General features: G+C 41.0%; 1 protein-coding gene across 2 annotated transcripts in view; it reads left to right on the top strand.

The window, feature by feature from the left end:
* The window catches only part of Mtp (microsomal triacylglycerol transfer protein), a 221940-nt gene that overhangs the window by 59000 nt on the left and 149948 nt on the right, over positions 1-12992 (top strand). Inside the window, exon 2 of one of the 2 annotated variants that reach the window (XM_067138503.2) lies at positions 9826-9849. The exons of the other annotated variant lie outside the window; for it this stretch is intronic. Coding sequence (XP_066994604.2) covers positions 9826-9849 — 24 coding nt within the window. The remainder of the gene's footprint in view (positions 1-9825; positions 9850-12992) is intronic. 2 annotated transcript variants of the gene reach the window in all.

The following is a 12992-nucleotide window of genomic DNA, read 5'->3' as shown; positions in this document are numbered from 1 at the left end:
TGAGCGTGTATTCGTGTGAGGCTATAGGTTAAGGATATCGCTCTGCCGTGTTTTAATTTTGCAGTTTATTTGTGTAATGTTATATCCATAATGTAAAATTAATTGGGATAGTGCATCCAGCGTTTTATTATCAACCACGATGTGTAAATAATTGAATTAAGGTTATCAGTGAGAGAAATCACTATGCTAAGACTGAGAGTTGCTGTGTGCCTGGTTGCAAAGCAAATTATAAACGAGGAGAGTACACTCCAGTGTTTGTGTTACCTTCTGATGAAGAAAGAGTTAGGTTATGGAAGAAGGCTATTCCTAGCGAGAAATTAATAGTTAATCATCACAAAGTTGTATCAAACACTTCCCTGAAGACTAAATCCTGAGGGAAATAAGAGTCTCGTCCGGTTGGTGAGTTAAATTTTCTTATGTCAAAAACATGGGTAACAATAGATATATTTTTATGAAATCAGACTTAGTCTTGAATTCGGTGTATCTAAAAATTCAAGTCCAATTTATGCATTTTACCAATTTAGGTAGAAATGAATTGTGAAATGAGACTGAGATTTTTCCTATCAAATTTCATATCATAGGCAATGGAACAGGATTATTCCATGGAAATTGAGTATGAAAATTATTGTATAGGCATTATTTTCTGTTTAAAAATCTACACTTTTGAAACAATAACTGAATTTCATGACAGTGACAGTAAATGTTTCGTTATTGTTGGAGGTTAGCTTACTCGTAATCTTTCTTGTAGGTACTGAATTAGTGGTACAGAAATAATTTATATTTGTAGTATATTGTGTTGGTAACTGGTTGCTTGTTTTCTATCAGTGTATATGATGTGAGTGTTCCAGTCGACTAGAAAATGGATAGAAATCGCAAGAATATATCTCAATGTTAGCCTGTACTCACGGAAACGAACGGATATACGCGAGAAATAGAACGTTACGGGGAAGGATATGCATTGTATGTCAGAACGAACAAATATTTATGAATACTTTTTGGTTTTATAAGGTGTTAATAGTTTCTTAAGTAATTTAAACGAGCGTATTAATCAAGCGGAGTGGATGCGTATCGTCTCAAAGTCCCACCCAAAGCGTGACGTCATCAGAGCTACAGTACGGCCTGTATATCACGAAGGTGGATGTTCCCAGTCTCAGCCGGGTCAGGAAGGGAGTGAATGATGCCGCCATCTAGCGGCGAGGATAGGGACTATGCCGGCGACCGAAGCCTGTCGCACTCTCCTGGGGCAGCGATTAATGGCTCGCAGAAGAAATGATATTAGAGAGTGTTGCTGGAATGAAATATACGGAAAACCGGAGTACCTTAAAAAAAAAAACTATCTCGCCTCCGTTGTGTCCAGCACAAATCTCGCTTTGAGTGACCGGGATTTGAACCATGGAATCCAACGGTGAGAGGCCAGGCGCGCTGCCGCCTGATCCACGGAGGTTTTGCCAAAAGCCACACGATAAATACATGAATACATGTCTAAGTGAATGCATGAATAACTTAATAAAATTAATAAATAAATTGAAGAACACGTCCGCCTCTGTGGTGTAGTGGTTAGTGTAATTAGCTGCCACCCTCAGAGGCCCCGGTTCGATTCCCGGCTCTGCCACGAAATTTGAAAAGTGGTACGAGGGCTGGAACGGGGTCCACTCAGCCTCGGGAGGTCAACTGAGTAGAGCTGGGTTCGATTCCCACCTCAGCCATCCTGGAAGTGGTTTTCCGTGGTTTGCCACTTCTCCTCTAGGCAAATGCCGGGATAGTATCTAACTTAAGGGCCGCTTTCTTCCCTCTTCCTTGTCTATCCCTTCCAATCTTACCATCCCCCCCCCGCAAGATCCCTGTTCAGCATAACAAGTGAGGCCGCCTGGGCGAGGTATTGGTCATCCTCCCCAGTTTCATCCCCGACCCAGAGTCTGAAGCTTCAGGACACTGCCCTTGAGGCGGTAGAGGTGGGATCCCTCGCTGATTCCGAGGAAAAAACCGACCCTGGAGGGTAAGAAGAAAGAAGAAAGAAGAAGAAGAAGAACACTAATGAGAAGGTAAAAGGGAAGAGGTTCGAGGAAGGGCGTAAAATGATAGGGACACAGGCTTCACGAACCCAGTACCACAGGGGTCAGAAAAGAACAATAGTTGACCATGGGAAGTCTGATATGAAAGCTATCGCATGGGTTCTTCCGTTACCTATGTCGATATTAAGAACCTTAAATCATACAATGGATGCACAAGAATGGCAAGAATTAAGAAAGGGGTGAGGCAGGGTTGTCTACTCTCACCATACCATTTCAATTTGTTTATTAAATAGAAGCAATATGTGTTTTAAAGAAAATGACTAGGCCTAAACGAATAAAGATCAATGGGAAAAGTCGCAGACTCTGAGAAGGAATTAAATAGAACGTTGACTGCTCTGTGTGATACATTGAAACATTACAAACTTAAAATCAATAATAGGGAAACCAAAATGTTAGTTGTGAGCACAGATGGCAGGTAAGTTAATACAAACGTAGGAATAGGAAATTCCAAAATAGAACGAATGCAATATTTTGTTACTTAGGAAGCATTATCACTGAAGACAGCAGATGCGCTAAGGAAACCAAAAGAAGAATAGATCTTGCTACACAGGCCTTTCAGAATGAAAGAAATTTATATAAGTTTAAAAAACAAGAAAAGCTTTTGTAAAATCCTTTGTCTGGAGTGTACTAATTTATGGTTGTGAGAGCTGGACTATTGGAAGAAATGTTTTTTTTTTGCTAGGGGCTTTACGTCGCGCCGACACAGATGGGTCTTATGGCGACGATGGGATAGGATAGGTCTAGGAGTTGGAAGGAAGCGGCCGTGGCCTTAATTAAGGTACAGCCCCAGCATTTGCCTGGTGTGAAAATGGGAAACCACGGAAAACCATCTTCAGGGCTGCCGACAGTGGGATTCGAACCCACCTGTCTCCCGGATGCAAGCTCACAGCCGCGCGCCTCTAACCGCACGGCCAACTCGTCCGGTGAAAAAAAAAAGATTCACTGGAAGCAACTAAAATGTGGATTTGGAGGAATGTGACGAGGACTTGATGGACTGAAGAAAAAAAAATACGAATCGAGATGTTCTAAAGGAAACCAACGAACAACGGAGACTGTTGGAGGATATGGAAAGAAGGAAGTTAACACTTGTGAGTCGTATCCTGAGACATAAGGACATCCTAGCAAACGTTTTTCAAGGAAAAACACTAGATGAGAGAGGAAGAGGAACACCAAAGAGACAGACTTGGAGGATGTGAGAAACTTGATGGGATGTAAAGACTACAAGGAAGTGAAAAGAACAACAGGATTGAGATGAGAATGGTTGCATCAGCAATCCTGCAGGTCTTTAGTGTATGATAAAATCATAAAATTTATCCTAGAGTATGTATTAACACAGTGTCCGACTCGGCTGAATGGTCAGCGTACTGGCCTTCGGTTCAGAGGGTTCCGGGTTCGATTCCCGGCCGGGTCGGGGATTTCAACCTTAATTGGTTAATTCCAATGGCTCGGGGGCTGGGTATGTGTGGCGTATTCAGCATTAGAAATCATCCTAGGTAGGGCCCTCATCTTCAGACATGCAGATCGCCTAATAGGCCGCCTACGAGAAAAAGACCCGCATCAGGCCTCTCCGGAGGCCATACGCCATTATTATTAACACATTAGAGAGAATATCTAGCTGCTAGAAGGAACTAGTTACGTCAAATGCTCATATTCCATACGCAGCGCGTCTGCTGGTTACTTGGTTTGTGATTCAATTGAACAGGGCTGACCACGACTGGCAAATGAAGCACATTTCCTCGAAAGTACTTATCCGATTTAAAAAATAATCACAGCGCTGAATTTTCAATGTCCATTAGTGAGATGGACATTAGGCAACGGTATGATGAAATGAAAAATGATATGAAATGAAATGGCGTAGGCTATGGCTTTTTGTGCCGGGAGTGTCAGAGGACATGTTCGGCTCGCCAGGTGCAGGTCTTTTGATTTGACACCCGTAGGCGACCTCCGCGTCGTGATGAGGATGAAATGATAATGAAGACGACACATACACTTAGACTCCGTGCCAGCGAAGTTAACACCAACGATGGTTAAAATTCCCGACCCTGGCGGGAATCGAACTCGGGACCCTTGTGGCCAAATGCTAGCACGCTATCCATTTAGCCATGGAGCCGGACAATGGTACGATGATCAACGGGGTTTAAAGGCAGGTTGTGAGTTTCACAAATGGGAAAAAATCCTGTTTTAATTACTGAATTGATGGGGTGAAAGTTCTTTTTTGAGATCATTGTAAGTACCTAGGTGTTAATATAAGGAAAGATCTTCATTGGGGTAATCACATAAATGGGATTGTAAAAAAACAAAAACAAAAAAATGTACAGATCTCTGCACATGGTTATGAGGGCATTTAGGGGTTATAGGAAGGATGTAAAGGAGAGGGCGTGTAAGTCTCGGGCAACACCCCAACTAGAGTATGGTTCCAGTGTATGGGACCCTCGCAAGGATTACTTGATTCAAGAACTGGAAAAAATCCAAAGAAAAGAATCTCGATTTGTTCTGGGTGATTTCCAACAAAAGAGTAGAGTAACAGAAATGTTGCAAAGTTTAGGCTGGGAAGACTTGGGAGAAAGGAGACGGGCTGCTCGACTAAGTAGTATGTTCCGAGCTGTCAGTGGAGAGATGGCGTGGAATGACATTAGTAGACGAATAAGTTTGAGTGGTGTCTTAAAATAGGAAAGATCACAATATGAAGATCAAGTTTGAATTCAAGAGGACAAATTGGAGCAAATATTCATTTATAGGAAGAGGAGTTAGGAATTGGAATAACTTACCAACGGAGATGTTCAATAAATTTCCAATTTCTTTGCAATCATTTAAGAAAAGGGTAGGAAAACAACAGATAGGGAATCTACCACTTTGGCAACTCCGCTAAATGCAGATCAATAGTGATTGAAGTGATTGCAGTTAGGTGTAGAGAACATTGTATTTCCATTTTAAAATTAAAGTTTGTACTGTAACATTATCTCAGCGGGATATTGACATTCACGAAATATACTAAAAGTTCGATTATGATCTCCTTGGTGCCATTCCTGAAAGTGAAAATGGAATGTCGACATCTTTAATAATAACGGTTGATGAGTTATTTGAGGTGGATATCTTACCGAAATAACCCGTATGAACTTCAGTTCCTGAGGAATGTTGCTACTGCGCTCGTCTATCGACATACTGGTAGGATGCTGCACTGAGAGATGCACAAATCGGTGAAGTAAGGACTCTGAGGTGCTGTTTTGAGACATACAAGATGATATTTAAACCTCCAGAATTTGTGTTACAGTAGGGAAATGTTACGCATATTACACTCACTATTTAGTTTTAGATCCGGCGGAAACCATTCGTGATTATATCTTTCGCTGTGTCCTCGAGTCTATCCGACGTCCGTATACTTTATTTTATTTTTATTTATTTGACTTTAGCAGTGGGGAAGTTAGGGCTCGTGGCCCTCTCTTACACTTAACCACGTAAATTACAAGATAGTACACATATAAAAGAAATGTACTATTCTATTGTGTAATCGAATATAACTAAGCTAAATAACAGATTTGGAGAAATAATGAAGAAAGGGAGCAAGGTTCAACAAAAACAGAAAAGAATAAAGAAATATCGAGCGTAAAAGTAGAATAAGGAAAGAGAAAAACTCACAATAAAAAGTAACAAACTAAAAAAAGCCTGTGCATAAACAGAACGCAATACATTAAAAAACCAACGGAAATACAAGTATGGCCATAAGCAGTGATCTATGTTCATGAATTTGAAGCTAAATATAAAGTATATTTATACTATAACAACAAACATAATAACCTAAAATGAAATATAAGGAATAAGTGTTCTTCGGCTGTTCAGTAAAATGGCATTTTTTTTTTGTTTCGTGTGGCTATTTCTAGCCGAGTGCAGCCTTTGTAAGGCAGACCCTCCGATGAGGGTGGGTGGCATCTACCATGTGTAGGTAACTGCGTGTTATTGTGGAGGAGGATAGTGTTATGTGTGGTGTGTGAGTTGCAGGGATGTTGGGTGCAGCACAAACACCCAGCCCCCGGGCCATTGGAATTAACCAATGAAGGTTAAAATCCCTGACCCGGCCGAGAATCGAACCCGGGACTCTCTTAACCGAAGGCCAGTACGCTAACCATTCAGCCAGCGAGTCGGACAATGGCAATGTTAACTAGCCTACATACCACAGTCATTCAGCCTATCACACGTCACCAATGGCAAGAAACAATCAATGGTATTCTACAGGTATGACATGAAATAGCGTATGGCTTTTAGTGCCGCGAGTGTCCGAGGACAAGTTCAGCTCGCCTGATGCAGGTCTTTTGACTTGACTCCCGTAGGCGACCTGCGCGTCGTGATGAGGATGAAATAATGATGATGATGACACATACACCCAGCCCCCGTGCCAGCGAAATTAACCAATTAAGGTTAACATTCCCGGCCCTGCCGGGAATCGAGCCCGGAACCCCTGTGACCAAAAGCCAGCACGCTAACAATTTAGCCATGGAGCCGGACATTCTACTCCCCCTGTGGGTGGGGGCGGTAGAATAACACCCACGGCATCCCCTTCCTGTCGTAAGAGGAGACTAAAAGGGCCCCAAGGGCTCTGAACTTTGAAACGCGGGTTGGCGACCACGTGGCCCTCAGATGAGACCTGGCATTGCTTCCACTTACTTGTGCCAGACTCCTCACTTTCATCTATCCTATCTGACCTCTCTTGGTCAACACTTGTTCTTTTCCGACCCCGACGTTATTAGGTTTGTGAGGGCTAGGGAGTCTTTCATTTTCACGCCCTTCTTGGCCCTTGTCTTCCTTTGGCCGATATCTTCATTTTTCGAAGTGTCGGACCCCTTCCGTTTTTCCTTCTGATTAGTGTTATATAGAGGATGGTTGCCTAGTTGTACTTCCTCTTAAAACAATTACCACCACCACCACCACCACCACCGGACATTCTACAGGTAATCAGCATGCAGCCTTAAATTTTGAGGTCCTGACAACAGCTGGAAGTGAATTCCAAAGTCGTAACGCAGCCACAACGATGGATGTTTTATACATTGAAGAGTACTTGACGGAAGTGCCAGATCTAATGTTACAATTATGGAATGGGGATAATAAAGGGAATTTTGAAGAAATGTGTTTGGGTAGATTTTCCTTCAGAGTTCAATATATCAACATAAGTATATGAAACTTCCGTCCCCTGTAGGGTTTCAGCCAAGAAAGAGCTGTGTAGCTAGGCTTTATGTGAGCATCATAACTAGGGCTCGGATGTTTGACAGTCGTATTTTTTTCTTTAAAATAATTTCCATGAAAAATAAAAAGTTAAGCATGATCTACTCTCACTAAAATTATGCAATTTTCACGGGTCATATACTGTAAAATCGTATTTTTGCTCTCTTAACGGTTTTTGCCATTTTGCGGTAATTTTTCGCATTACGGTCATATTTCCCCGTGAATTTTTGTGTTTTCTGTCATGTTTTAATTCCATTTTCGCATACCTGCTTTCAGTAGCCTCAAATACGGATTTTTCACATCTCCTAATTTTTGTCTGTAATTTCTTATATTATCTTTCTTAGAAATATACAGTACATTTATGGGTATTAGGAGGGTTAGCTGTACAGAAAGAGACAGATGCGTATAGAGCGACAGAATAGTGAGCTTCAATGGGACTCTAATGATGTGACGTGTTTCATATATGGCCCAATAACATCTTGCAGTGTTGAGTCTTTTTCCCGTTACAAGTCAGTGTTGCGTGCAAATAGAAGATCATTCCTATTTGAAAACTTTAAAATGTATGTAATTTGCTGTTGTAAATTCTTTCTGATCGCCTATCAAAATGTCACATTTATTTCAATCTGTGCAGAGTCGAGAGTTACCCTTGAAATGAGTATACATACATACATACATACATACATACATACATACATACATACATACATTATCATTATAGACTGTTATGCCTTTCAGCGTTCAGTCTGCAAGCCTCTGAGAATTTACTAAACGTCGCCACAATCCTCGATTTGCAACTAGTGTTGTGGTCTCATTTAGTTCTATACCTCTTATATTTAAATCGTTAGAAACCGAGTCTAACCATCGTCGCCTTGGTCTACCTCTACTTCTCTTACCCTCCATAGCAGAGTCCATTATTCTCCTAGGTAACCTATCCTCCTCCTTTCGCCTCACATGACCCCACCACCGAAGCCGGTTTATGCGTACAGCTTCATCCATCGAGTTCATTCCTAAATTAGCCTTTATCTCCTCATTCAGAGTGCCCTCCTGCCATTGTTCCCACCTGTTTGTACCAGCAATCATTCTTGCTACTTTCATGTCTGTTACTTCTAACTTATGAATAAGATACCATAAGTCCACCCAGCTTTCGCTCCCGTAAAACAAAGTTGGTCTGAAAACAGACCGATGTAAAGATAGTTTCGTCTGGGAGCTGACTTCCTTCTTACAGAATACTGCTGATCGCAACTGCGAGCTCACTGCATTAGCTTTACTACACCTTGATTCAATCTCTCTTACTATATTACCATCCTGGGAGAACACACAACCTAAATACTTGAAATTATCGACCTGTTCTAGCTTTGTATCACCAATCTGACATTCAATTCTGTTGAATTTCTTACCTACTGACATCAATTTAGTCTTCGAGAGGCTAATTTTCATACCATACTCATTGCACCTATATTCAAGTTCCAAGATATTAGACTGGAGGCTTTCGGCACAATCTGCCATTAAGACCAAGTCGTCAGCATAGGCCAAACTGCTTACTACATTTCCACCTAACTGAATCCCTCCCTGCCACTTTATACCTTTCAGCAGATGATCCATGTAAACTATGAACAGCAAAGGTGAAAGATTACAGCCTTGAAATGAGTAATTAAATAAATTCAAAATATAATAAAAATTAATTTTTTATTATTATTATTATTATTATTATTATTATTAAATATTGTAGATTTTGAATGTATATTTTTAATATAATGTTCATTTAAAGAGCGGCAAAATTTGAAGATTTCGAAAATGTGACCAAAATATTTTTAAGTCATATTTATTGTCGTAGAGCCTCCATGGCTCAGACGGCAGCACGTCGGCCTCTCACCGCTGGATACCGTGATTCAAGTCCCGGTCCCTCCATGTGAGATTTGTGCTACGCAAAGCGGAGGCGGGACAGGTTTTTCTCCGGGTACTCCGGTTTTCCCCGTCATCTTTCATTCCAGCAACGCTCTCCATTCTCATTTCATAGCATCTATCAGTCATTAATAAATCACTGTGCTAGTGACGACCCCATCGTACTAATAGCCTATATATGATTCATCCATTACAACCCTGACCCGGTCAATGACTGAAAAAACAGGTTGTAGGTTTTCATTTCATTTATTGTCATATTTTAATACATTTTTAGGTCATACAAATCCGGGCCCTAGTCATAACTCAAGTTAAAAGCAAATGGTTTGAACAAACTGGTAGGTGGTGATTATTATTATTATTATTATTATTATTATTATTATTATTATTATTATTATTATTATTATTATTAGTCCTCTTAAAGGACCTAACATGTAGGTCATCGGCCCTGTTTTCAAGTTCAGTAGAGATGCAATGTCTATTTTAATGCTGATCGGATTTTATCGCGTGTTGTCCATCCATTCTTCCTACTCTAAATATTTCATTGTATTTTCCTTGTCAATTACAAGGCACATACTTGTGTAGCGTGTTACGCTGAAGGGAGCACTGAAGTACTAAACTTCTTTTCTTTCTCTTTTAGGTTCTTACTGCCAAATGGCCCCAGGTAAGACTATTTTCTCTTGCCTTCAATATTGATCAGTGGACTGTGTACCTTGCATGTGCCTGCCGGGGTTTATTTTTATTTTTGAAAAAAAAAGCATGGGATGTAACAAAAATACACGGCAAAAAATTCAGATTAGGATTCTTCATATGTAGACAAAAACAAATAAAAAATAAGAAAGGGCCGATGACCTAGCTGCTAGGGCCCCTTTAAGCAACAAATAAAAAAGTTAAGAAATGTTTGCGTAGACACTGGGGAGTGGGGGACAGTAGCGGCGATTGGGAATTAGAATTTGGAGTAACAAAATGTACCTGGATTTGAGGGTTATAGTGTAGGGGGTGGGGTGGGGTTATACAGCAAACCTGAATAAAATAGCTACAAAATGGTAAGTTATTTTATGCTTTCCAAACGTATTTCCACAGAGAGGTGAGGGTTGAGTTTATCCGGGAGATAGTGGGTTCGAATCCCTGAAGATAGTTTTCCATGGTTTCCCCATTTTTACACCAGGCAAATGCTGGGGCTGTACCTTAAGACCACAGCCGCTTCCTTCCCACTCCTAGGCCTTTCCTATTCCATCGTCGCCATAAGATTTGTCTGTGTCGATGCGACTTAAAGCAAATGATTTTTTTTGAGGTTTTGATTCAATACTGTACAATAACACGTTTATAAAGGGAACAATATTACACATATAATGTAATTAAATAGAAGTACGGCGTGATTATACAATTGAATATCTTTTAAGGCTCTGTGAAACAGGAAGCGGGCGAAATGACAGCAGGCCATCGCGGTCTGGGGTAGTCACATAGAATGCGAACAAGTGGAAGCAGTCGCAATCAAGTGCGTACCGACTCATTCTTTCTTGAACTGGTATTATCATTTTGTTTTAATCAAATTCCAGCACCCCTGTGGGTGGGGGACGCAGACGAAGAATACACCCACGGTATCCACAGCCTGTCGTAAGAGGCGACCAAGGGATGCTGACATTAGAACCTTTTTTTTTTTTTTGCTATTTGCTTTACGTCGCACCGACACAGAATTGTCTTATGGCGACGATGGGAGAGGAAAGGCCTAGGAATTGGAAGGAAGCGGCCGTGGCCTTAATTAAGGTACAGCCCCGGCATTTGCCTGGTGTGAAAATGGGAAACCACGGAAAACCATCTTCAGGGCTGCCGACAGTGGGGTTCGAACCCACTATCTCTCGATTACTGGATACTGACCGCACTTAAGCGACTGCAGCTATCGAGTTCGGTGACATTAGAACTATGAGCCTACTTGTGATCTTTGTAATCTACGTGCCGTGTGCCGTACAGGTGTTCATGACCACGCACTAGATCAATTAATTGATTGATTGATTGATTTCTTAAAAAGAAAGCTAAAACGCTGGTTTGTTATATTGTAACTATTTTCACACACAAAAAAAAATCGAGATTTTATCAGTCTAAGTCTAACGAGCTGTTTCTAAGAAATATACCGCCCTTGCTCTTTTTGAACACTCCACAACTGTTCCAATATACACTTTACAAATAAACTGTTCGTTCTTTTATGGTAGCAGTGTGGTAAGTAGCATTTAGATAAATTTGTAGGGAATATTTTCATAAAAAATCGTTCAAAAGGCAGTGTTCTGCGCCTTGGGGGGGGGGGGGAGGCATAAGTAATGATTGATTTTTCTTGGTAAGATTAAGGCTTTCAGATTGTAGAGAAATCGCGAACTTTATTGGGTAACGATAGCCGAATTGTAATTACTTTTTTGGTCGGGTAACAAATAGAACATTTTAAAAAGAACATTTGCCGTAATTTCCAAAATTCTGCCTTGTTTAGGGTTGCCTCACAAGATTATGAAAATAATAATAATAATAATAATAATAATAATAATAATAATAATAATATAATTTGTGCTACAATGTGCAGGCATTTGTATTTAATACCAGTTTTGACCTTACGTTTATTTCCACCAGATTGCAGAGGAATCGGGGGAACGTTCCTGGGTGACAATAGCTGAGTTTGAATTACAATTTTTGTCGGGTAATCACCAAGTAGAATATTTTAAAAATTTTGCCGTAATTCCCAAAAAATTGCCTGGATGTTTTTAGTTTACCAGATGAAAGTGGGCCGGCCCTGCGGTGTCGGGGGTAGCGTGCATGTCTCTTATCGGGAGACCCCGGGTTCGATTCTGGGCCAGGTCAGGGACTTTTACCTGTATCTGAGGGCTGGATCGAGGTTCACTGCCTACGTGATTACAATTGGGGACCTATCTGACGGTGAAAAAGCGTCCCCGGTCTAGAAAGCCAAGAATAACGGCCGAGAGGATTCGTCGCGCTGACCACACAGCACATCGTAATCTGCAGGCCTTCGGGCTGAGCAGCGGTTGCGTGGTAGACCATGGCCCTTTGGGGCTGTTGCGGCATGGGTTTTGGTTTTTTAGATGAAAGAGGATGTGTTCGGGGAAATTAGAACTTTTGAGCACCTTATACGAAGAGAACGTAACAGAAAACTACAGTTACAGATATGAAAGGCAGCCAGTTTGCAGGGGGCTAGTGTTAAAACCGAGCAGTCTAAGCAGTGTTATCTCAGGGCAAGGTCCTGCGTTCAAATGCGATAGCATCTTGTGTGTGCTGAGCCCAGCGCTTCCAGATGATCCAACCAACCAGCTCTAAGTAGCTGAGGTTTGTAAGAATTCTAAAATGATAATATAAGCAATTTAATATTGTTGATGAATATCAGAAATTCGCTAAAATTACATCTTTACGTGATTCGTACGGACTGTGAGAGCTAATGAAATGAAATATTCTTCAGCTCCTCTTCGGTCTCTCCTTTAATCCATTTTTCCGGCTAATACTATAGTTAATGCTCGTAAAATTATTTTAACAGCAAAGGAAATTATATTTGTTTTGTTTGAAAATATTCCTGGGAATTGCAGGCTGCTGTGATAACAAACAGTACCTAAAATATGCAGTTAGTTTTCTTTCTTTCTTCCTTTCTTTCTTTCTTTCTTTCTTTCTTTCTTTCTTTCTTTCTTAATCCGTTTACCCTCCACGCTTGGTCATTCCCCCGGACTCGGCGAGAGATCCCACCCATACCGCCTCAAAGGCAGTGGTCTTGGTGCGTGGAACTTTGGGTCGGGGAATCAGTACCTCGCCCAGGCTGCC

Source organism: Anabrus simplex, chromosome 1, assembly GCF_040414725.1.
Source record: "Anabrus simplex isolate iqAnaSimp1 chromosome 1, ASM4041472v1, whole genome shotgun sequence".
Classification (NCBI taxonomy): Eukaryota; Metazoa; Arthropoda; class Insecta; order Orthoptera; family Tettigoniidae; genus Anabrus; species Anabrus simplex.
The sequence above is the reverse complement of the archived record's forward strand: the minus strand, read 5'-3'. Positions and strand labels throughout refer to the sequence as shown.